Raw genomic sequence first — 26,180 nt, forward strand, 5'->3', positions numbered from 1 at the left:
ATGTCATAACTCTGAATGGCAGAAAGTAGGGTATCTTTGTGTAGCTAAATATTTTGGATCAGCTCAGAAAGAATGAAAATAGGTGATACATTTTTGGACAGGAAAGGAAAGGGAAACAATATTTTTCACTGTGTAGGAAGAAGGATAAACATATTTTCCAAAGTTCTTTCAGTTCCTGCTACTTAAAATGAAAAGCTTCTAGAAGCAACTTACAAACTCCAAGAAGGTAGGTAGAGAAAGCAGTTGAATAAATCAGGTGAAAACAAGTGCAGAATGGAGCAATCTCAGTAGGCAAAAGTTGGTCAAACTAGTTCAGTGGGAAAAGCGCTGACTTAAAGTTGCACAGCTGGCAAGACCTTCTAGGCAAGGAAGGCTTCTCTCTGTGAAGAAACTGAGTGAATTATCTTGCTGTTTCGTGAATAATAGTCATGCCTCATAAGAATGGAAACTTGTTCATAGAAGCTACATTTGCACATAAATCAAATTTCAAGACTTCTTGTAAGAATATTGTAACAACTTAATCTTGCAACTGAAGAGACATGACTGTGAGTGTGCAAAGGATTTGAGCAGGTGTTACAGCTTATGTGACTGTAAATAGGAACCTTATGAACAATGAATTTATTCCTGTATCTTCTCCTCTGTAAGTCAAAATGACATTGATCTATTACAGTTAATGCTCACATCCAGTGATCTCCAAAAGAATGGTGCTGGGGAGACAGAATAGAAATAACACAGATAAAACTTAAATATTAAATCTTACCCATACTAAACCTATTCAATGGCATCACTCCTCTTATAGCAGGCAATTTCCAAAATTCAACACCATATACAACTGGCACCTATTTACTTTTATGCATTTATTTTTCTGCTCCAGAAAATGTAAGTATGTGCATTTTGAATATGTTTTTCCTACATTTCTAGTAAATTGCACCCCAATTTTCCTTACTTTTTCCTTGTGCCTTTCATGCTTACATAAAGCTCTGCACTACAACTGATAGTTTAAAAAAAAAAAAATTCTTTTTTTTCCCTCTTCTTAAAACAAATATCCTGAAGTATTTTAACATAAATCTTACCATTTTAAAGCCATTTTGAACATAAGATCACAATACAAATTATATTAAGATTCACTGAGCAGGTTTGCACCTCCAAAATATTAAGGCCCTTAAGCAAGAAGTCTGATTTTCAGAGATAACAAATATTTGTAGTTCACCTTATAATCACCCATGTTTTGAGGAAAATATAAATTTATACATGCATTAGAAGTTCTCTGAAGCCGAGAATTTCTTTTGCAGGATTCATTCCAAGACAATGACAGAAGCTGGTGTTGAAGAATAACCAAGAGTCGAATACAAGAACCATCTTGGTAAACAAGGAAGGGGAGAGATGCTTTTATGAAGCTGCTTCACAGATCAGCAAGTTCTCTAACATGCAGACTAGTAAATTTGCTTTGGAAGTAGAACAAGGTGATAAATCTCTCTTGCTATGCTTTCTGTCGATTGGTATGATAAAATATATTTTACTTAAAATTGGGACTGTCTGAAGCTCAGGGGATTTAATTATTTGTAATTATCCAGTTGTTGTCAGTATGTGGCCATTTTATGACAGTGGTATCTACTGTGTGGGTCAGGTTCAACTGTATATCTTTTCAAACACAAAATTAATGTACTATTGATGAAACCATTACTAGAACCAAATTAAAGTCTGTGCTGATGTATTGGTCCACAGGGTGCTGTCAGACATGAAAGGAGTAATTAGTATTCATTACTTCATACTCTGCAACATTCCAATTATTAATGAACTTCAACTGCTGGACTGCATCATATCTATCACAAATACCTCTCTAGTCTTTCTTTATTAGGAAAAAAAAAAATCAAAGTGCCTGACACAACTACTAAAACAAACAAATAACAGAAACAAATCCAGAATGAGGAAAATTCTGTTTATCCAGTAATAAAGGGGTATATACATTATCAGTATCCCACAAAGGAGACCTGCCACATCTTCAACAAGACACAGAATGCTAGGTCATGTGACACCACTTAAAATATTAACCAGAAGAAGAGATTCAGATCTGTATTTGAAGAGATTCATACAATGGTGATTGTGTCTGTGTGTACAGCTCTGTTGTGTTACATGTAGGCCTTGGCTAAGTCAGTGCAAAATTATATTGCCTTGACCTTTGTCCTTTCTACTCCAACTTCTTTCAGTTGTTTCACATCCCTCTGTTTCACGCCTTAAAGATCTGTTAGACTGCAATTTCTGATCTCTCTTTTAGACCAATGTAGTTTCAATTTTCTGTAGAGTTTCTTTACTATGGATTCTATAAAGCAAGCTATAAGGTCTTCAGCTGAAGTACTTAAAATACTGCTACAGAAAAATGTAACAAAGAGGAATCACGTCAAGACCTCACAGTGCAGGGCAAAAGTGCATCTTCCAAGAGCTTTATGTACGCCAGGAGATTTGAGCTGTTGTGTATTGCTTAGACTTACTGTGCAGCACCAATGCCTGAAATATGGTGGGGGGGAAGAGGGGAGAAAAACCTTGGGTAATATTTCCAGAACTAGATATCATTTTTACTTAATCTTTCATATTTTCCCTTTTAACAATCTGAAACTGTGCAAGCGCTCTAAACACTGTTTGAGTAACGTTTGAGACCCATTCAGAAATGCTCAAGGGATATCTCTGACTTTTTTATCAGAATAAATATCCTATTCTTCAACATGACAAAAATCTAGCTTCTTGATGCGTTGTTTGAAAACAAGAACACAACATTTTCAGGCTTAAAAACAAATTCGCATTTGAGCAGAGACAACGGCATTTCAGTTCAGTAGATGAAACATTTAATGAAGTTTACCTGTTTGTTTTCACGGTAACACAAATCAACATTATTCTTTAGATAGCTGCATCAAAGACTCAACAATCACACTGGAAGTTTTCAAGAAATAGGATGGAAGACATTACAGAATGAAATTTCCTTGCATCAAGTACAAGCTCCTTTATTTTTTTTGTTATCTTCTCAAAAATGTGCATCTTGAAGTATCTTAATTAGGTGAAACGTTTTTGATGCTATATTCTAAATGTGACAATAATTTTTCAAAAGCTAGGGGAAAAAGATGTATGGGAATGAAAGATGAGATTCCCAGACATCCCCCATAAACAATTAGAACACAAGGTTACACTCCACTGCAGTTCAAGACCAGGAAAACACAAGAACTCAGCCTTGTGTTATCCAATTCAAATTTGAGTCTCCCACTCGAATGCCCAGCTATGGAGCTCTGGCGTGGAACTCACATGCCTCTCTGAGCTGTAGGCCTTTCATTGGGAAGGAGAGGACAGAACACTCCTCGTATATGGATCACTTGCATGAGGAATGAGGCATGTGAGCTCTGGTGCTACCAGACTAGGTGTCTGGGTAAAAGAGGTAGTAACATCACTCTACATCTGCCTCGATGGATCTGTGAACCCTATCAACTGGACTGGTTTGATGCATGGGACATTGGCAGCAATAGTGATATAGAGTCCTCCTCTCCGGCTTGCTTATTTCTGCCACATGTTGTACCATTCCAGTTTTTCCTCAACCTTTTTTCTTCTTCTTGTTTTTTTTTTTTTTTTTGTGTGTTTTTCTGAGGTTTTTTTTTTGTTTTTTTTTAAAAACTGCTTCAATATTTATTTCATGGGGTGGTCCAACGAATAGTTATGGCAACACACTGCAAAGTGGAAGCATGGTTTTATTAGGCTGATGTTGCAGTCAGAAAACCCTGTATTGTCAAATCCAAATCTAATCCATTGGTAATTTCCAATGCTTTCCCTTTTGCTATAAATGCCTAAAATGGAAACTAAATATTTTCTTATCTTTTGAGCCAAATTATAATACATGCTCCTCCTTGTTTTATACCTTTTTGAACTAAAAATAGTGAAGATTTTCACTCTGGGTTGAGAAACTTACACACGTGTCTGCATTGTATCTTGAGTCCAATTTGCAAATTGAGAATTTTCTTATAATGTTATAATGGCATGATAATGTTATAATGCCATTGCATTAAAAAAACCCCTAACTTCATGAAGCGTTATGAAATAGTAAGCAAAATGTGGCAATCCAAGCACTATAGATCCAGTTGTGATGGAAAAATTCTGATTATGCAAGTATAATTATTTTCTCTTTTTAATTGTATGTCTTCCAAGTAGGAGATCAAGTACGGGATCAATAGTTTCACCCATGTTTTCAATTAGTACTGTCTCTCCACAAGTCAAAGCTCTTTCAGTGGTTTTCTGAAAACTTAATATGAACAATAAAAAATAAGCCCTCAAATATTAGATAAATATTGGCTGTGGAAAGATTTCTTTTATATAACAAAATTGGAAAACTTTTTTCTAAAAAATGCATGGTTAAACCATGTAAAATTGTTCACAAAGAATTTCCCAGTGTTTAAGAGTTAAACAGTTTTGAGTTTGGTATCTTTCTGACTATGTTCCTCTTGCTAGTCCTCGTATCAAACAAAAGCATATATTGCTGGGGCTTTTCTTCTAGGAAAATATAAAGATTAAGCTCCACATTGAAGATACTGGAATTGACAGAGAAGCTGAGGAGCACATATATCTTTTAGCTTTTGTTATTTTTTAAATTTTATGGTTCTGTGTTATTCTTTTGGTATATCCTCATCTTAACAATAAACACCTTCTTGAAGGGTTAGAATCTGACTTTTGAGAGGTCTGTTTCAATAGGCACTTAGAAGAGAGTAGATAATAGGGGAAAGATAAGTAAGCAGACAATATAGCTTCACATAGTATGAATGAAAAATCACCATTACTTGTGAAAAAGAAAAAAAAATCACAGCAGGTGAGGAAAAGAGCTCATCAGAGGAGCAGAGAGGTTAAATTATTAACAAATATTTTTAGAATGAGGCATTACTGCAACCACTTACTGTACTGTGTAACTGTGTGTCATATCTGACATTCAGTAAAATAAACTCAGACAGCCTCTTGAAATGGAGTAGTTAAATCTTACCCAGTCTTCCTAAATCAAAGTAAACATGAGAAAGGATATGAACAGATCAATTACATGTAAGTGCTATCAACTTACATAATAAATTAAGTAATACTAGTGAGAAACAAAAATATGTTTGTTTACCAGGGAAGGACCTGATACTGGCTTTGGCCTTGAATGCCATACACTGTATTGAACCATTCCCTCTGTAAGGTGTGTGCATTTGGCTCTGCTGACTAAGCCATGCAGTATAAGTAAGATAGTGGCATCAGGTTTTGCACCTTAGCTACTGATAAAGGGATTTGCCCCTCCCAAGATGCACACCTCATCTTCCACTTTATTTCCTCCTCTACACTTGAAAACAGAATAAAGAAGGTCCACTTTCAAGCACCAATTTAAGTGGAAAATGATGCTATTGATAGATAAGTAAGCAGCAGCATTATAACATTTCAAGTCTTAAGTAAGTGCATTTCAACAAACACCAAACCCTTATAAAAATTAAGGGAACTTGGGGGCAGTAAATGTGTAAGTTAATTCTTCAGCATCCACATACCCTTTCTGTCCTAGATGTATGACTTTATGGTCAGCTCCATATTTATTCTTAATCCATTTAATTCCCTGTTGCTGGGGATCTATCGTCAGAAGCCAGTGCTCACAGTTTGTTAGAATTGTGGCATTTTCTCTTGACATCCTACCATCGGGCAGTCCCTCGTTACTCCATGCTGTAATCGTAGCATCATCCGTCAATGTTGCAATTGGGTCTAGGCCCTCCATCACAGGAATTGGAATCTTTGAATCAGAGTGGAATATAATCATCCAGCAAGGTTATCAGGCAGCAAGACATGAGTCAGTGTAACTGGGCTGATATAATTTGAGGCTTTCTAGGCAAAAAAGTAAGGAGGATCCCTGTGGAGATTCTGATGCAAAAGAATATTCTAAGAAATGGGATGAAAAGCAGTTTATTGTATTTGTAATAGATATTTTTTTAAAATGTGCTTTAAGACATTTATTTCATTAAAATATATAAACTTAAAAAAACCTCACCACATATTATAAATTTCAGCGTATGAAGATTCTGATATTACAAACTCACTGCTCATGTATGCCCTTGAGCAGGTACTTCGGGGACATAAATCCACACAAAAATTATAAAAACAGAATTCCCATGGTATCTTATTTGTATCATTCAGATATGTGCTAACAAGGTCAAAAGACAGAACTGAACCATCCCGAGGGGCAGAGGCAACCTTGGAGCTCTCTGCATGGCACCCGATGTGTCAGTGCTCTCATGGGAGTGTCTGTTCCCTAAGAAGGAATCTGCGATCCCCATGCACACTAGAGGAGCCACCAGCTAGCCACGCTTGCTAGATACTGACTTTCTGCAGGCATCTACAGGGAGATGAAATCAGAAAGAAGTGGAACATCTGAAATCAGTACTTACTGAACAGGAAGGGAAATGCCTAACACAACACAACAGGGTAAGAGAGAAAGAAAAACAAAGTTATTTGAGTCAGAAATAAAAATAATGGCTAGTGGAAACATAAAAGAATGTCTATACATCTATATTAAATTTTTCCTTACCGAAGAAAAGAGGAAACCCCCACCAACTTCTTCACCATGTTATCTCAGGCTTCCTTATTTGTGACTTCTGGATTGACTTCTAAACCCATAAATTAAATGGAAACCTGGTATCTTCAGAATTTAGCCTCAACTATCTTCTATTATGTTCAGAAGTGTTTCAAAAACTCTTCCATCAAAATTTTCCTTCTCTAGACACATAGAGTCCTTAGTGGTAGCATGCAGACTGTAGATTTTCCTTTTAAAGTGCACACTAAAATAAAAAGTATGTACATCTGATGGTTATTTATAATGAAAATCATTCCATATATTTAAGTCAAATTTGCACAATTATTAGTATGAAGAATAGCACCATACCTCTAGTGCAGTTTCTGTGGCATAATGTCATAGTTAGTTACCAGATTATTACAAAATATGTACCACCCTAAAATTGTCTAACTGCTGATTCTACTCACAGAGTCTTAAACAAACCTAATTTTTTAATAAGCTTGCTGAAAATAAAAGCACAAAAGGAACAACAGGCGTACAATCCCCTCTGCTAGCATGCAATGTATTCATCTCCCATCTGTAACGCATTTATCTAAGTAGACCAGAAAACTGAAAATATGATGTCTCTCTGGACTGTAAGGCAAGCAACACATTCATTTCCATGATTTCAAATACTTCCTTCTGGAAAACACTGGCATTAGGATGTTATTAGGGTTTCTAACACAAATTTTCAATAAAAATATTTTTATATATAGGTACATCCATTATCCCTGTATCTGCACAAAGCTGATAATTCATGGTATAGAACTGCTTGCTGTTCCTTCTAAAGAGGACTATTAATAAATATCTATTTTTAACATCAATGTTAAAATGCATCTCTCTTAATTTCTGCTCTTCCCCACTTGCAGGAAAACAACCAAGACTGAAATGAGGTTTTTTATTTTCACTGCTGTTCAGTGAAAGCATCTTAAAAAGAAAAAAAGTCACAGGATGGATTATTTTTATTTTATATATATATATATATTATTTTTTCAACCCATTTCAGAGGGTTCTTAGAAGCATTAAGAATGGCATTAAATAAATCTCACTACTGAAAACAAATATTTGGGGTAATTTTTTTCTACCTATCAGCATTAGGCTGCAAAGTTAAGAGGTGGCTTTTGTGAAAGAACTTTATCTACAGAAAAATTTTTAGTGACAAAGGACAAGGAGATATTCCAGGCAAAACAAAGCACACAAATTAGCGAGTCTTAAAACTCTCACACAAAGCAAACATCTACAAAAAGATGCCCCCATAGTTCTCAGTGCTGACCTTGGGAAGCCTGGATTTGGCTTTAACCGTATTTTCAGAGTTTTCTTGGGGAACTCAGCTTGCCCGCAGTGCCTAAGCATTGTGATTTAAAATGAGGTAACAGTCCCATAAGTCACATTTTTCAGAGAATAAACTACATGAGTTATGATATAATGCTGTGATTTGTGGCTCATGAGAAATAGGGAACAAGTAGGAAGAGATGAGGAGCATTTGCAGCAGTAAGAAAGAAAGGAATAGTCCAAAGCTTCACAAGGAAGGATGAAGAAAGCTTTGCAGAGACATCTCTAAAGGTTAGAGCTCCTATGCATTTACTGAGTACTAGCACAGCTTCTTCTCTGTACAGAGAAATGGGGATAATCACAATTACATGCTCCTGCTGGAGCAGAAAAGGTAAGCAGAATAGGTCTCTCTATACAGGTCTATCACTATAGCATTTGCTGTTACACAGGGGTCACAAACGACAGAATCTGGTACTGAGAATTAGATTTTTGTTTAGTAATGATGACTTAACCTCTCCCATTCCCCTTGAAATGGAGCTGTAATCTGATGAAAGAGTGTGTGTCTGTGTGCACACACATATGTATATACACATATACTGGAAAACAAATACCTGCAAAGTGCCACTTTCAGGGCAGCGAGGGCTTAGTTGCCACTTAAGGTCCAGGACAAAACAGACCAGGCTACTCGGCTTGAGGAAGGAAACAGAAAATAATTTAATCCACCACCAGCTAAAGCATAACCATAAAACCCCAAAACATAACCAACACAAAACAACACAGAGTAGTACGATGATGAAGAGCACAACCAGCCCTTTAAGATCACCTTCTCCGCACTCCCCCCCTCTTTCCTGGCTCAGAGCCCTGATCCTGGTGTCTTTATCTCCTCCCCCCACCAAACGGTTCATGGGGGCAGGGAATGGGGGTTTCAGTCAGTCTATTCTCGATGGCTTCTGCCATTTGTCTCTCCTCAGGGCAGGTGGGCTCTGCACCAGTCCTCCCTGCTCCTCCGTGGGGTCCCTCACACACACGGCAGCCCTGTATGTGCCGCTCTGATGTGTGTTCATCCCAAAGGCTGCAGCTCCTCTCTGCCTCTTGTGTGGGTCTGCTTTGTAGCCCACAGGGTCTCCAGTACAGCCTGTGCCATGGCCGCCTCCTCACATGGTCTCTACCCGCCCGGGGGCACTCACCCGGAGCTGCTGGTGGCTCTCAGTCCTGCCATGGCCCTGCATGGGTTGCAGGGGTACAGCTGCATTCTCACCACGGGTTGCAGAGGAGTCTCTGGTCTGGTGCTTCTCCTTCCTTCCTCCTTCTCTGACAGTGGAGTCTGCATGGTCACCTCCATCTCGTATCACTCTTACATCTCCTCCCAAGCACTTCAAATTCCTGTCTTTAAATAGTGATGGCAGAGGTGCCAGATTGGCCCAGCCGGGCTGGAGGTGGGTCTGAACCCAAGAGCAGGGGGAAAGTCCAAGAACTTCTTTTCCAGGTTTGCACTGCAGCCCCCTCCTCCTGTTACCAAGCAAAAAGTGACTCCTCACAAAACCATGACATACAGTAAATGTTACCTTTTGTCACTTTAGAATAGGAGTCCAGAAATGTTCCATCAATGTGGTTCCTGGTGACACTATTTTGTGAAGGGTCCAAAGTAAGACACAAATGCTGCTGTTAATAAGATATCACCACATAAAGTTTTCTTTCATGCTCTGAGGTTTTCAATGGACTGGCTCCAATGAGTGTTTTCAGACTGCAAAGCAAAATTGGAAAAAATTATCTCCTGAACAACTTATCAGAACATTTAATCGCCACACTAAAAAAGAGAAGCAAAAAGAAAGTACAACAGGAAAGCCATTCTGACAGCAAAAGATACAGTTCCTAAGACTGCAAGACTGGAAATAATCCAAACTTTCTGATGGTGATTTGAAGCCTTTGAAGTTGAAAAAATAGTATGGAGCTCTTCATCAAGAATTCCACGTCCTTCCCTTGTCTGATTCTTTTCTGTAATGGGTGTTTTTGTCTAAAGCTGATACAGTATGTCAAATACATGGCAGTAATGCCAGCTACAGTATCGTTCTGCTGCCTTGTGCAAAGGGCAATCATTTCCAGCAAGATTCAGAAAGGCAAGGAAATAAAAGTATTAAAAGGAAAAAAAAAAAAAAAAGAAAGAAAGGAGAAAAAGTTTTTTCAGCCTCAACAAAGATGTGACTTTTACTTTTTTTCTCATGCTTTTTTCCAAGGGAACGGGCAAGTCAGAAGAGTTGAGGGGTTTTTTTCCCCTTTATTTGTCTGTCTTGTTTTACCTACTAGCTGCTGAAGTTAAGAGCTGAGTTCAGCTCTGGGTTAAGAGCTGCAATGATTTGGAATTTTGACAGGAGGAAAGATGAGAGTGGTTAAAACACACAGGTTGCTCAGAGAGGTTGTAGGGTTTCCATCCTTCAAGATATTCTAAACCTGAGTGTATGTGGTCCTGGGCAATCTGGTCTAAGCAACCTAGTTTGAGCAGTGGGGATGGATTAGATGATCTCAGAAGGTTTCTTCTATCCTCAACAACTCTGTCAAACTGTAACTCAACAAACTGTGGTGGTGTTTTGTTTGGGTTTTATTTTTTCCAGAGAGAGCCCTGATTTCTAGAATACCTTGTGTACTTTGAGATTTGACTTAAGATGAACTTCAGAAGTTCACCTTAACCATGCATACCCTGGGATATTTTGGATGAATAGTCAAGAATAGCCTCAGATATTGATGTTTTCTTATTAGTAGCTATGTAGAAAGCTGTTAAAGACGACCCACTGTCTACTTAAACCCACTGTCTCTCACTGTTAAGCTGGTGACTCAATTCAGATAAATGAAAGTACCTTCTATAATGAAAGCTAATGTGTAAGATATGGGGCTGTTTAGTCTGGAGAGGAGATTGAGGGGTGATCTTATTAACATTTATAAATATCTAAAGGGTGGGTATCAGGAGGTTGGGACATCCCTCTTTTCTATTGTAGCTAGCAACAGGACAAGGGGTAATGGGATGAAGCTGGAACACAAACAGTTCCACTTAAACATAAGAAAAACCTATTTCACTGTTCAGGTGAGGGAGCCCTGGCACAGGCTGCCAAGGGGGGTTGTGGAATCTCCTTCCTTGGAGGTCTTCAAGACCCGCCTGGACATGTTCCTATGCGACCTGATCTAGGTGAACCTGCTTCTGCAGGGGAAGTTGGACTAGATGATCTCTAAAGGTCCCTTCTAACCCCTACCATTCTATGATTCTATGATTCTATGGATCAAATCATCACTTCCTTTTCAATTGGAATTTATGACGTGGTATAAAACCCAAACTAGCAATATTTGGCACATTTAGCACTTTCATTGCTCTGTGTATACAAGCAAAGGAATAAAGGTATGTATGAATGCATGGTGAAATAGTTTCAGCATAGAAAGTAAGGCAAATATAGATCATCCATTAGAGTTAATCTCAAATTGATGAAATTCTAGATGTAAAATTAGAATAGGCTGCTATAGCCTTTCTTGTTTTTACTGTTTGAAATAGGATAAAATAAAAGTTGTTTCACAGTTTGTTCACTTGCATCAAGGAAATCTTAGGAAATCATTCTCCAATAAGCAGAGGGACTGAAGCAAAGCAACAGTCTGCATGAGAGAAGGGATGCACAGTCCTCAACAACTTAAAAGGGCTGTCCTTTATGCGCTGTTGTACAGACATTTATTTTTCAAAGCAATGACAGTAATCAAAACACATTTTTCCAGTCCTTTCCATGATGCAATCAAAATCAATGAAAATCATTTAATAGAAAGCATCCTCCATATTTCAAATAGCTTTGTGTAAAATTGCTTGCATTTTGCTTGTGTTAGCTGCTTGAGAACTTAAATGAATACTCTTAGATGTATTCATTCTTGAAAGTCTTAAAAATGTGTAAAATAAATCTCAAATAACAACTCTCATTTTCAAAATAAATTTCCACCTACATAAAAACAAAGTAACAACATAATTGTTAATTCTACATTAATGAAGTATTTTTCATATATTTTTTTAAAAAATGAGAAATATTTACTTGAACCGATTAAACATCCTATCCTGAAATGACAGATACAAAATTCTACGATAACAGAAGACTCAAACTCTTTTGTATTAAAATGAGAGTATAAAATATCTACTAAGAAAATGGAAGTATCTTTAATCAAAGTATCGTGCTTGAGAGACTTAGAATTTCAATGTTTCACAATGTGAAGGCAGGAACTGAGTGTGCGAAGGCCTCCTAAACCCAAGTTGCAGCCATAAGAGATGCCCAACAAATAACAACTAACATATTATTACTGTTGAAAACTCCAACAGCAATCTTTGTAACGTAGCAGTTTTGTTCTGAAGTATCTCAGACATCCTTTTTTTCCTACAGAAGTCATTGGATTCTTCTTTAAACCATTAAACGAAGGCAACAAAACAATAAATCCATTAATTTACAAGAAGGCTTTTTGATTTATCCATTCTCCCTTCTTCTTGTCACTGACTACTAAGTCATAAACAATAAAGAGCACCCCCCTCATTCTCCAAAATAGCTTCGAGATTTGAAGATTTACTAAACATAGAATGATTGTCTATTTAAATCTTCAGTAATTTTACCATACCACCCAAGCACCATAAATCACCAGTGACATTGGCTAACAAGGGTTTAAGAGTTGGAACATGCAGTGTAATAAATTTACAGACAGTTAAAAATCACTATAATTTTATTCTAATGCATTATAGATTGCCTGTAATGTCATCCTGGCTGGGGTGACCCATTTATAATTTTGAACAGCTGTTCAGCTCGGGAGTTAGTTAATGATTAAATATAAATTGCCTGATTTATTAGTCTGAATGGTTGAGCTTCCAGGTCAATGCTATATAGACAAAATCATCAGTCTTGATGCTTTTCAGAAGTTAACTGTCTCCTGTTCTACTCAAAAAGAATTTCTTCTCAGAGGAAAAGATTTGACATTCTTAATGAATCCCTTTAAATATTTTTCCTCTTAAGTTACACAATAAGATAACTAATAAAAGCTTGAATCTTGGAGAAAATCTTCTCTTAACTATGTATAAACCTCCAATCCAAAACTTATGCTACCTATATGCAAAGGCCATTGCCTTCCACAGAGCTTACAAAGGGTTTGGAGCTCTGCAGGGTCAGGCCAACAGCAACCACCTCAAGTGTCTTGGGGCAAATAAAGGTTTTCATATGCACACTTCACTGGCTTCATTGTTTTCCCACCAAAAGAAAGATTATTTACATATTCTACATATCTAGGAATATTAACTGAAGATTCAGGTATCAAAACCAGATGTGTTTTAATTTCAGCTCGTTTTTTTTATTAGCTCTATACTCTCACAATATTTTTTTTCATACTGATTTAATCTTGATTGCCAGTCTCTGCTGAGAGATTTGCAGAAACAGAAGTACTCACTTTCTGATCTTAGAAAGCAAGATCTCAGGAATTTTATGAAATTAAAATACTTATTCGGACTGCCTTGGGAACTCATGTAGTACTGTAAATATTCTTTATACTTTTAAATTCCTGTTATTTACACTTATTTGTCAAAAAGAAATGGTTAAAACTCTAGATGAGGAATTGACATAGCACAATTTCTGTAAAGACCTAGGAGAGACTGCACCGCAAAGCTGTGGCTGACTTGAATGGTTACTGACCGTTAAATAGGCATGTGTTAGCTTTAATAATATTTGTTTGCAAATAAAGCTAATAATCACAGTGAAATATATATCATTTTAACATAAATACATTTCATTTTCATTTAAAAATTAATAGTTTATTCAAAAGGAAAAAAACAAAAACAAACGGTAAATATCTGATTGGTGCCTTCCACTTATTTGCAATCTAAAGTGTAACAGGGGCAGATGCAGGGTGACTCCATCATGACCTAGAGAATTATTCAGTCTTTCTGCTCATTAACTAGAGGCTGCCCAGGCTGTCACAATGTGTTCACAGTTGTGTATAAATGTGGTGACTTAGTTATTGAGACTTCTCTCTAGCAATCATGTCAGTATCAGTTGCTGGGCAATACACAGTTTTTAGGAAATGCAATTGTGGTGCAGCACATTTTCTTTCTCAGGATTTTATTATACATTTACTTGTGGTTTATGGTTGGTTTTTTTTCATTTAAATGATTTCTAATAGAGGTCATCTTGTTACCTGTTGCCCCTCCTTCCATCCCCCACCACAATACTAAAAAAAATTATGTTTACCCTCATGCTCAACAAAACATTTCAAATATTTCAAAACTCACACTAGGATGGACATTCAAGCAAAATCTTACCTCAAGTCCCTTGGACCAACCTGCTGACCAGCTCAAAAATTTTGTTTGTTTGGTTCACATTCTCTTGACGGACTTTCTCAGCAACTGCTTTCTCGAGCAGAGCTGGCAGCTTGTGCAGATTGCTATCCAGAACTTATTCAGAAGAGGGATGAGTAAATATTATAGCTTAAGGGGTTTTTTTGTTTGGGTTTTGATTGTTTTTTTTTTATCTAATGTATTTAAACGACAGTAATTGCAGACAGTATCTTTAAGTCTGAAGGATGCAACATTTAGAGGAAAGGTTTTGTTTTACTCTATGTTCTTTCTACAGCTCCTGGCACAATATAAGTATGTTAACTAACAACAGTTTAGAGCAAACCCCTTACCAAATATTCATTGAAATGGTGGAGATCAGGTGCTTGAAGATAATAACAGAAGGAGACATGTTTCTGCTTGATGACAATTGCAATGCTCAGATCTGGAAATCTCCAGAAAAAAAATGCAAGTTTCTTGTGCTAGATTCAGTAACAAACATTCTAGGACACTGTGACTATGTTCTATGTATTCTGAGGCATTTAAAATTGTATCAGAGAGAAAGGAAATGCAAAAACAGAATTACAGAATTATTTTTATTTCATATATGAGCCTGGTGGCATAAAAAGATCCAGACAGGATGCTTTCACTAGTGTCAGAAAACAAGCAGATATCCTGTATGCTGATCCACAACCTTACCAAAGACCTTTAACCACAATTTTATGCACTCCACTAAAAAAGCAGCAACATGAATGTACCTCAGATGAGTAACAGTCACTGCCCACCTCCAGTGAGCACCTACAAATTCCTTCACTTACACTGCTCAGATCCTTTATTTTCTACAGTCTCCATCACTCCTGCCATATAACTGATAATTCACTGAGCTGTAGCATTTTCTCCAGATTCTCTTGAGAAGCTAGGATGACATGGGATTTTTAGATAAAATTCTGTTAAAATTGTTTCTGTTAATGTCTGCTTAACTAAACAAGCTGAAAGACACTTCGCTGAGGAGCTAGTTTGTTATCACTGTTGATAGTACAACATCCCGTCTTTCTGAAAAAAGGTTTAAGAAATATGGTAATAATTAGTCAAGAACAGTTAGCCAAAATAGCAGGGGGAAAAATCCCAAATGTTTTTCTGGATTAAAAAAATTCCAAACAACTGCATTTTTTCATCAGAAAGAACCAAAAAGAAAAAGGCCAGTCCCATCGTGTTTATCTCGGCTTTCTCTTTCATTGGGAAGAGAAACATATTCTTTCCTACTCATCAAATTAAGAAGCACTAATGAAAAGAAAGGCATTTAAAATGTCAGATAGTTGAGTGATAAAAGAGGTTAAAACCTTGAAATATGTTATTTTTACATCAAGGCTTGAAAGACCATTTTGAAAAAAGAAAAGACAAAGCAAGAAAACTGAGGCTGCAGCAGACAAGTTGCCTGAAACTGTTTTGTTTCTCTAGAGTAACTACAGAAATAACAGTGAGTTCCACATTAGAAAAAAATTTTCCTATTTTAGTCTTAACAGAAGAACCATAACAGCACTAAGGAACGCACACATCCACAAAAGCTTGATGGTTTTGCAGCATCAAATATTTATATGTCACCTGCCAAGTTCAGAGCTTGAATTGGTGGTGTGCAATCAGGAAATTTAAAAATAAGAAATGAATTGGCAAAGAGGGAAATATGAAATTTCAACTTAGAGCTTAATAAAGAAGGTTAGCTTGATTTCTTAGGGAAAATGAAGTGGCCAATCTACTTTTTAATGGTAATGGATCTGAAATTAAGAGACTAATGAGGACTTCTGCTCAATAAAGGCATCTCAAAGACGTTAGTAAAATTTCATCAGTCTAGCATGCAAAGTATAAGAAGAATGAGCACAGAAACAGTTCTCTTCTGTCTTGTTTTCTTGAGAGAGACTTTAGACATCTCAAGTTTTCCTGCATGATAACATAGATTGACCACCGTTCAAGTACACACACATCCATCAAAGGCTCAAGTAGTAAAGATGGCCAGAATATTCTTCTGCAGTGAGATACACAGTAAGGAATGACCCAACATCTCTGTGAGGGTTCTGTACATAATAGTCTCCTTTATCAGAGCACTTCCTACCTCATGACTTTTGAATAGGAAAGTTGTCACTGCAAAACACAACATTCCCTTTTGCCATTCTTTCATAAGATGTAATACAAATAAATATAAACCTAGCAATAGCAGGATTACATATTGCATTTTATACCCCAGTACTCAAAATTCTATGGGATAAATCACACATTTTAAAAGCTATTGAGAAAAGCTTGCTATTCAGAAAGTTAGTGACAGAGAACTATGCTCCACAAATCACATCAGGAAGCCATTCTTCTCCAGAGTAAGCCTGATGGACTGTGCCCTTCTATAATCTTTTTCAGACATGGAGTGTATTTTCACTGTATTTAAGTGCTCGTGTGTATTAATAACGATTGCAATGACAAATAATGCAAATTGTATCAGTTCTGCCAAAAGGATGAACTTTTTAGCCTTAACATTAATAAACACACTACCTTTCCTTCTCTTTTTTTTTTTTTCATATTTGTCCTGGTTCCAGCTGGGATAGAGTTAATTCCCTCCCAGTAATTGCTTCAGTGTTATATTTTGTGGTTATGCTGTAGAGAATGCTGATAACACAGGGATGTTTGGTTATTGTTGAGTGCTTGCACAGCCATCAAGGTCCCCACCAGTGAGTGGATGAGGAGTGAGCTGGTAGTGAGAGGAGGCCAATATGTGCCCAAGCTGGGAGGGAGCAGGTCCAGGACAGCTGACTCAAATTAGCCACAGGCTATTTCACACCATAGGATATCATGTCCAGTATATAAACTGGGAGGCATTGGCTAGGAGAGATGAATTGCTGCTCGGGCATTGGTCATCAGGTGGTGAGCAATCACATTGGGTAGCACTTGGGTTTGTCTTTTATTTTCCTTCTTCTCTTTCCATGAGATTATTTTCATTACAATTATTATAATAATATATTGGTGTTACTATTATATTTAGTTTCATTTTAGTTAGTAATCTGTTCTTACCTCAACCCAAAAGTTTTACCTTTCTTTTCCTCTCCTGATTCTCCTCCCCATCCCACTTGTGGAGGATGAGCAAGGCGCTGCATGGTGCTTCATTGCCAGCTGGCTTAAACCATAAAAATATTATAGGCATACTTATTATACTACATATGTGAACGTAAATCCCTAATTTTCACAAACTTTTAGCAAATAACTGTAGTCTAAGAATGGATTTAATGATTTAATGGATTTAATTTATCTCAAAATACATGAAAAAAATTTACTATGAAAAAAACCCCCTTTTTCCTATTTCCTAACCTGATTTTCTTTCCATTTACTGTAAATACAAAGCAATTGTTTAGATGGACAAATGTATATATTTTTGTATATTAAAACTTTAACACATAAGAAAGGATCAGTAGGCATCATAATCCACAGAGAGTTTTCTATTATCTTTAAAACATTGTAAATATTTAAAATGATGTACTGTATTAGCACCAGTCTGTCTATGTTTGACAATATTCACTACAATATTGTCCACAGAATCATTGAATCTCATGGAAAATCAACCAATTCCCTGAGCAGCCTGATCCAACCTTTGACAGCCCTTTTGGTGGAGAATTTTTTCCTGATATCCAATCTAAACCTTTCCTGGCACAACTTGAGCCCATTTCTTCATGTCATATTGCTTGTTACCCAGGAGAAGAGACTGACCCCAGGAGCAACTGTAGAGACTGATCCATGTCTCCCCTCAGCATCCTTTTCTCCAGAGTAAACATCTTCAGCTCCCTCAGCTGCTCCTCATCAGACTTGCTCTCCAGACACTTCACCAATTTTGTTGCCCTTCTCTGGACACACTCCAGCACCTCAATGCCCTTCTGGTAGTGAGAGGCCCAAAACTGAACACAGTGCTGATGGCAGGGGGACAATCACTTCCTTAGTCCTGCCAGTCACATTGTTTCTGATACAAGCCAGGATGCCATTGGCCTTCTTGGTATTGACCTGGGCACACTCCTGGCTCACGTTCAGCTGTCTGTTGATTAACACCCCCAGGTCCTTTTCTGCCAGACAGCTTTCCAGGCACTCTGCCCCAGGCCTGTAGCATTGCATGGGATTCTTGTGGCCCAAGTGCAGGACCCAGCACTTGGCCTTGTTGAATCTCATGCAATTGGCCTTGGCCCATTGATTCAGCCTGGCCAGGTCTCTCTGTAAAGCCTTCCTGCCCTTAAGCAGATCAACACTCCTGTCCAACTTGATGTCATCTGCAAACTTCTATTATCAAACAAACATCTGTCATTTGATGGGGCACTCAATCCCCTCATCATTCCTCATTTAAAGATATATTCTTGAAGACATGAAAAGTGAAAGAGGTTAGTTTAACTGTGTTGTCTAGGCTGAAGCTGTTTTACTGATTACTAATGGCTACACCAATTATCATCACTGAGAATTGCTGACCACAAAAACATCCATATGAAAAATACGTACAACTCTCTTCTCTCTTTGTGAGTAGAAAGAAGCTCAATTATGAGTCAGGGAGCACAGAACATTCATGAATGCATAAGCAGAGATTAGTAACAACTGATATTCTGTCTTCAAGTCTTTTCTTTAGAAAACTGGATAGAGGAAGATGGGAAAGAGACAGGCAAATAAACGACCAGAAAGGAAAAGAGCAAGAAATGAAGGACAGGGGGCAACCGCATGTATGGACTGATACTTGGATAATGACAAGAAAAACTATAATGAAACTTTAGATTCATTTAAAACAGATGTGATAGAAGAGTAACTGCTTCATTGCTCTTACTGACTTTATTTAGCTCCAGAATACAGAGGACTACTGAAAGATGAACACTCATAAATGATATAGAAAATCTCTCTTCTGTACTCTGCTTGATTTCAGGCAGATTCAGATTTTGCAGTGATAGAGGACATTCTTGTTGACTCTACATACTTAAAAGCCTAAAAGAAATTTGGCTTTTCAGAGGGTGACTGATAGAGCTGCACAGCATTTCTACTACCTGAAGAAGAGGTGGTGGGTAAAGCAAAAACTTCCAACAGACTGGATACTGTCAGCAGGTAATCCATGTAGATAGATATAGAAGAATATCCATATATCAAGAAGGACCTTCCTTAAACATTAGAGAATTCTTGTTTTTATGGACTACGGGTGCATACAGCTCAAGTAAGGAACAAGAGCTTCCTCGAGGCTGATGGAGTACAGCAGGTTAACAGTAGCTAAGATGATCTGGGTACTTGTCACTGAGAAAAGCCTATGCTGTTCATTTTTTTTCCCAAAAGAAATACAAGTTTGCCTTCTTTCACATCCATTTCCCAGACTGCCTTACACAGTGAATCGTACCTTTAAAAGGGCTGACGTGAGGCTGACAGGTAGCACAGAGCAGGGACACACATAGTAAAATACTAAATGAAAACAAAATGTAGCAGATTGAGAACTTACCATGCATGATGATTTGACATGGAGATGTTTCTGGTAATGGGGCTCTAAAGATGGTTCCTGTAAGAAGTTGCTCAAAGCTCTCCCCAGCTTGGTGCCAGACCCATTTCTGGGGCTGAGCCAATTGGGTGCCTCCACGATAACTTTTTACAAAGAAGAAGGCAGAAGAGGAGGGTTCTTCTGTTTCTTCCTTCTTCTGTCCCTTCTTTTCTGGCTGGTGGTGGTGCAAGGTGTGGGAAGAGAGAGAGAAGCAACTACACGGACTCCAAGGTCAGTCAGGGAAGACAGGAGGTGTGCTGGAGCTGAGACTCCCCTGCATTCTACAGAGAGGACTGGTGAAGCTGAGATTTGTTTGCATTTTGTTAAGACTCTGCATCAGGGGCAGTGACTATGGCCAGAGGAGGCTGTCCCCCATGTAAGGGACCCCATATTCACAGAAACTGTAACTGTGGGGAAGAACTCATGCACAAGAAGTTCATTAAAATTATGCCCACAAGAGGCTGTGTCCCATGGGAAGGACCCTGTATCTGCAGAAGCTGCAAGTGTGGGGAAGAACCTACACCAGAGATATTCACTAAGGACTACATCTCGTGTGAGGGATCCTTTATTGGCAGAAGCCACAGCTGCTGAGAAGAACCCACAACAGAGAAGTTCATTAAAGAATGTATCCCGGGAGAGGGACCCCGTATGGGAGCAGGGGAAGAATGCCAGGAGTCATCCTCATCTGAGAAGGCAGAAGCAGTAGAGCCCATCTGTGAGAGACTGACCACATCCCCCATTCCCTGCCCCCCTGAGCCATTGAGTGGGGAGGAGGCAGAGATATGGGGAGCAGTGAGCTGGGCCCGGGAAGAAAGGAGGGAAAGGGGAGGGAGATCTTACAGTGCTGGTTGTAATTTTCTCATCATCCTTCTCTCTTTTTGCTTTTTTGTTCTGTTCTGTTTCTTGTAGAATAAACTTTCCTACTTTCCTCTCTGAGTACTGGAGTCTGTTTTGCCCAGAACTATAATTGGCAGCGAGCCCTCCCTGCCCTTATCTCAATCCACAACAACCTTGCTTATATTTTTTTTCCTCCTATCTCACTGGGGCCTCTGCCATCCTAACGAGGGTGGGGGTGAATGGGGGACACTGAGCAACAGACTGCTGTGGTGCTTCATTCCTGGCTGGGCAAAATCATGACACCATTTTTAGAAAAATGGAGCTGATGAACCTTCGATAGACATAACAATCTCTGGAAAAGTGTAAGACAATTGGTGAATATTTATACAGTACTTAATTTTAAATCTAAAAATAGACGACTACAAAAAGTCTTTTTTTTTTTTCTCTAAATTTGCATCTTTTCATCAGCTAATTCTGGTTAATTCTACTGCTGTACTCCCATAGGACATCATGTTGAACATCGTATCCTTTAACACGTGAATTAATTGAAGTTTCCAGATGAGGAAGTCAAGCAGATTTTAAATATAACATTGAACAGTGCAGTTCGGGATCATTGAATAGAGAAGTAAATCTACAAAGTTTTTCACTTGTGTGCATATTTACTGGAATGTTTGGGAATAGGCTGGCCAACTTGATCAAGAGGGCTTTAAACTCAAGGACTTAGGGGGTGGGGGGAGAAACGGAAAAGAACAAGTTATTCTGTCTAGCAGGGAAACAGGGCAGGGCAGGGAATGCAATGATGAGTGCTCCTCAGCCACACAACCATGATGAGATGGAGAAAGCTGACCACCCTGAGACAGTATCAAAATCAGGGAGGATCCTTTTGCATCCATCCAGGGAAACCTGTGTGTTCGAGTAAATCCCTGCATTGCCTCTACACCACTGCCTCTACAGCCTGGGGAATAAACAGGAGTGACTGACAATGTGGGTGTCGATGCGGGGCTACAACCTCACTGCAGTCACAGAGATATGGTGGGACAGCTCACATGGCTGGAGCACAGCCATGGAGGGCTATGTATTGTTTAGGAAAGACAGGCCAGTGAGGCAAGGAGGTGGAGTTGCTCTCTATGTGAGAGCGTAATTAGATTGCACTCAGCTCTGCCTGCGCTGGGATGAGGGGGGCGTTGAATGCTTGTGGGTGAAAATTAAGGGGCAGCGTAGGGTTGGTGATGATGTTGTAGGAGTTTGCTACAGGCCACCTAATCAGGAGGAGGAAGTGGATGAGACCTTCTACAAACAGCTGAGAGCTGCCTCACGATCACAATCCCTGGTCCTCATGGGGGACTTCAACCACCCTGATATTTGCTAGCAAAGCCACTCAGCCAAGCACACACAGTCCAGGAGGTTTCTACAGTTGATGACAACTTCCTATCACAGGTGGTCGAGGAACCAACGAGGAGGGGTGTGCTGCTGGACCTGGTGCTGACAAATACGGAGGGTCTGGTTGGGGATGTGAAGATTGGAGACAACTTCAGCTGCAGTGACCATGAGATGGTTGAGTTCAAGTCCTGTGAAGAAGAAGTAGAGCATCAAGCATGATTGCAGCTCTAGAATTCAGGTGAGCTGACTTTGGCCTCTTCAAAGACCTGCTGTTCTGGTTTAGCAAGGAGCAGCTTTTGGCTTAGTAACAGGGGGAGCGGGTTGCAGTGAAGACCCGGTAAAGAGTTTGCGGACTCTCCCCCGGCTCCTGGGTTCACACCCACCTCCGGCCCGGCTGGGCCAATCTGGCGCCTCTGCCATCACTATTTAGGGGACGGGAATTCGGAATGCGAGGCAGGAGGTGTAAGAGTGATACAAGATGGAGGCGACCACGTGGACCCTTCAGCCAGAGAAGGAGGAAGGAAGGAGAAGCAATAGACCAGAGACCCTTCTGCAAGCCGTGGCGAGAATGCAAGCTGTGCCCCTGCAATCTATGGAGATCCGTGGCAGGACTGAGAGCCACCAGCAGCTCCATGTGAGTGAGCCCGGACGGGCGAGGGACTGTGTGGGGAGGCGGCCATGGCCCAGGCCGTGTTGGAGAGCCTGCACGCCGCAGAGCAGCCCCACACGAGAGGCACAGAGGAGCTGCAGCCTTTGGAATGGGTGCGCGTCGGAGCAGCCTGTGCAGGGCTGCCATGAGTTACCCCACGGACTCAGCTGGCTTGAGAGATGGGCAGAGAGGAACCTCATGAGGTTCAACAAGGACAAATGCAGAGTCCTGCAGAGTCCTGGGAAGGAACAACCCCATGCACCAGTACAGGCTGGGGATGACCTGCTAGAGAGCAGCTCTGCAGAGGGACCTGAGAGTTGTGGTTGATAACAAACTGAACAAGAGCCAGCAATGTGCCCTCGTGGTCAATGGCATCCTGGGGTGCATCAAGAAAGATGTAGCCAGCAGGTCGAGGGAGGTTCTGCTCCCCTTCTCCTCTGCCCTAGTGAGGCCTCATATGGAGTCCTGTGTCCAGTTCTGAGCTCCTCAGCTCAAGAGTGACAGGGAACTTCTGTAGAGTCCAGTGTAGGGCCACTAAAATGATCAGAGGACTGGAGCATCTTACTTATGAGGAAAGGCTGTGGGAACTGGGACTGTTTAGTCTAGAGAAGAGGAGCCTGTGGGAGTATCTCATTAATATTTACAAATATCTAAATGGTGGGTGTCAGGAGGCTGAGGCATCACTTTTTTGTGTTGTATCTAGTGACGGGACAAGGGGTAATGGAAAGAAGCTGGAACATAAAAAGTTCCATTTATACATAAGAAAAACTCTTTTACTGTGAGAGTGAGGGAGCCCTGGCACAGGCTGCTCAGAGAGGTTGCGGAGTCTCCTTTTCTGGACATCTTCAAAACTTGCCTGGACATTCCTGTGTGACTTGATCTAGGTGGACCTGCCTTGGCATGAGAGTTAGACTAGATGATCTCTAAAGGTCTTTTCCAACCCCTACCATTGTATAATTCTGTGAGAAAAAAGGATGACTCCAGAAAGCAAAACAGAGGTGCTGTGAAATGCTGGGAGTAACTACGGTTAAATCAAAACCAAGTGAAGTGATGGATTTCATGGAATTAATGAGTGTCAGCTCAGTTAGAAAGCAAAAGTGCAAAAACAGGAAAGGGTCTTCTTCTGTGTCCATCAGTCTGCAGAGCTCTTTCCACCTACTGAACCTTACTAATGAACTCAGCCTGTCATCATCATAAAATTAAAAAATTACAGCTACAGCTCCCTCAAAAAAGTTTATCAGGTTGATCAGCTATGGTGTGAATCAGTTATGAAAATATCAGTTTGTAAAAGGAAGACTGGTTGAACACGCAGTATTGGTTTTATGAAGTGGTTAGGAAAAATATTCATATCAAATCACAGAATCACACAGAATCTTAAGGGTTGGAAGGGACCTCGAAAAATCATCTAGTCCAACCACCCTGCTAGAGCAGAATGTAACAACAGGAAACAGAAAACTGCAGACAGAACTGTATTTTCACCTGTAGTGCAGAATTCTTCCTACTAGGAAGCACAGGTGAGAGAAAAACTGCTGCTAATCACCCACAGAAAAATTCACGAGGAGATGAAATGGGAAGTAAATAAATGAAAAAAGGACAGGACTACATTCAAAGTTGGAGACATATTGAACTGTAAGATCCCCTAAAACAAGAAAAGGTTATTCGAGAGGATAGGCTAGGAACACAGAAGCACTGGTGCTCTTCCCCAGGCAACACGTTAAAACAATAAGAGATTCCCTTTGTTTCAAGGGTGACTATTGTATATGAAAAATGTTTTCCTTATAAAGGATATTTTTGTCAAAAACCTAAATATTTGCATGTAAACCACATACAACAGTATACATGTGAACTAAACCCTACGATTCTTCAGTAAAGCTTTCTTTTAGTGTAGATACAAGCTTTGCTGGGGCAGATGCACTGAATGAGCAACTCCAAGGTCACAAAGCTAAGGCCGTATCATATCGAGACAAAATACATGCTTGTAGCAGCTGATGGGATTTTTGAGGTGGGGTACAGAGGAGTGATGGTAAAAGCTAACTTTGTTTATCCATTAAATATGCATCTCCTTCAGATGAAGACAAAAAACCAATCAGTTATAATGTGCCTAGATGGCTTTGAGAAAATTCAGTCATTTCTGATAAACAGCTTATACTGAATGTTCTTCAGTAGATTTGTGGAGGGATAATCTCTAATGAAAACCTATCTTTAATACTTGAACTAGGAACTAATAAAATCCATTGAAATAAACAAAATGAAATAAATAAAATAAGAGTAATAAAAATATCTGGGCTCAAGATATTAGAGAAGAATGCTTATTAATCAAGTAGTACATACAAGAAGCTTTTTCCTATTGGCTTCCAGTTTTTCTGTAGCTGCTGCTAATTCAGCATTTTACTGGGCCAATGCACAACGTTTTGGCTCTATTTTACAATATATCTTGAAAAAGACATACAACGTAGGTACATTTGACAGGGAGCTGGTCTCACATTCATTATACAAATTACAAATGCTGAGGAAAGACTTATAAATAATCCTCGTAGTCTCTCTCTACAAATATTTGCTTTAGAGTCATCTTTCTACACAATAGTGAAACATATGGCAATTTCTTTCATTACTGACCTAAAATCTACAGGAGATTTGATTACATCCTAAATAAGGGTATCTTAGGCAGAACTAAATGCATCCTTAATGGGTCGACTCTCCAGCTAAAATTGATTTTTATATATCACTTTCATGGTTTTAGAATACAGGTGGAAACCAAACAGGTATTAAGCTTGAGTAGATTTCAACTAAAAATCACTATTTTTCTACTGATTGTAATGAAAAGATAGCATGCTATAATACTAGGACGAATGGAAGAATCCTGCTGCCAGATGCTTAGTGAAATCACAAGTGATAAGCTATGCCTTACACTCCAGACAGCCAGACTCAAATGGATGTTTCAAGTGAAATCTATACATCTGGAGAAGACTATTTCCCAGCTGTTGCGTCATAATGACATTTATATCCTAGACAGCCATATCTTTTTTAATGTCTTCTGGTAAAAAGAAACACACACATTCATACTGTTAAATACTGAATATTTCTCACTTTATCTGTTATATTCTTCCTGGAACACTAAGCTGAGATTAAACAAAGTAACAAAAATCTTCAATGACAGAAATTCTATCAGGGCTAGTCAAGGGAGGAACTGATATATATATATATATATATATATATATATATACACACCACAATGAATTTTACTATATTGATGATCCAGACACAGAGACCAACTGCTGCAAAGGATTTTGTATGAATATAATTTGGGTTGAAATTTAGATCCTTCAAGTAATGTTCCTTGATGACTTTCAGACAATTCTGAGGAACATACTCCTTCTCATAGTTGTTTAAACCTTGTAAGAAGCCATCAACCTTCTAGAAGAGAAGTTCCAGTACATCAATCTTTTTTCCATTTCAGAGGATCAGCAGCTAACTCCTGTTAGCTGCAAGAATCCTGTACTAACTTGTTGGTTTGGAAATATTATGCAGTACAAAGCAAAACTATTTCCCCCAAAAGCCTGAATTACCCTCAGAAACACATTTTGTGATTTTATGATTGAGTTGAGGAATTTGG

The 26,180-nt window shown here is 39.0% G+C and overlaps 1 protein-coding gene across 1 annotated transcript in view; it reads right to left on the minus strand.

The window, feature by feature from the left end:
- Positions 1 to 26,180, minus strand: part of DNAH11 (dynein axonemal heavy chain 11) — a 78,970-nt gene that overhangs the window by 24,443 nt on the left and 28,347 nt on the right. The window contains 7 exon segments of the mRNA XM_061997401.1: positions 4,142 to 4,276; positions 5,538 to 5,773; positions 9,427 to 9,468; positions 9,471 to 9,605; positions 14,200 to 14,303; positions 24,895 to 25,000; positions 25,796 to 25,978. Of these exon segments, the coding sequence (XP_061853385.1) occupies positions 4,142 to 4,276; positions 5,538 to 5,773; positions 9,427 to 9,468; positions 9,471 to 9,605; positions 14,200 to 14,303; positions 24,895 to 25,000; positions 25,796 to 25,978 (941 nt within the window).

The sequence above is a fragment of the Colius striatus genome, chromosome 5 (genome assembly GCF_028858725.1).
Source record: "Colius striatus isolate bColStr4 chromosome 5, bColStr4.1.hap1, whole genome shotgun sequence".
NCBI lineage: Eukaryota > Metazoa > Chordata > Aves > Coliiformes > Coliidae > Colius > Colius striatus.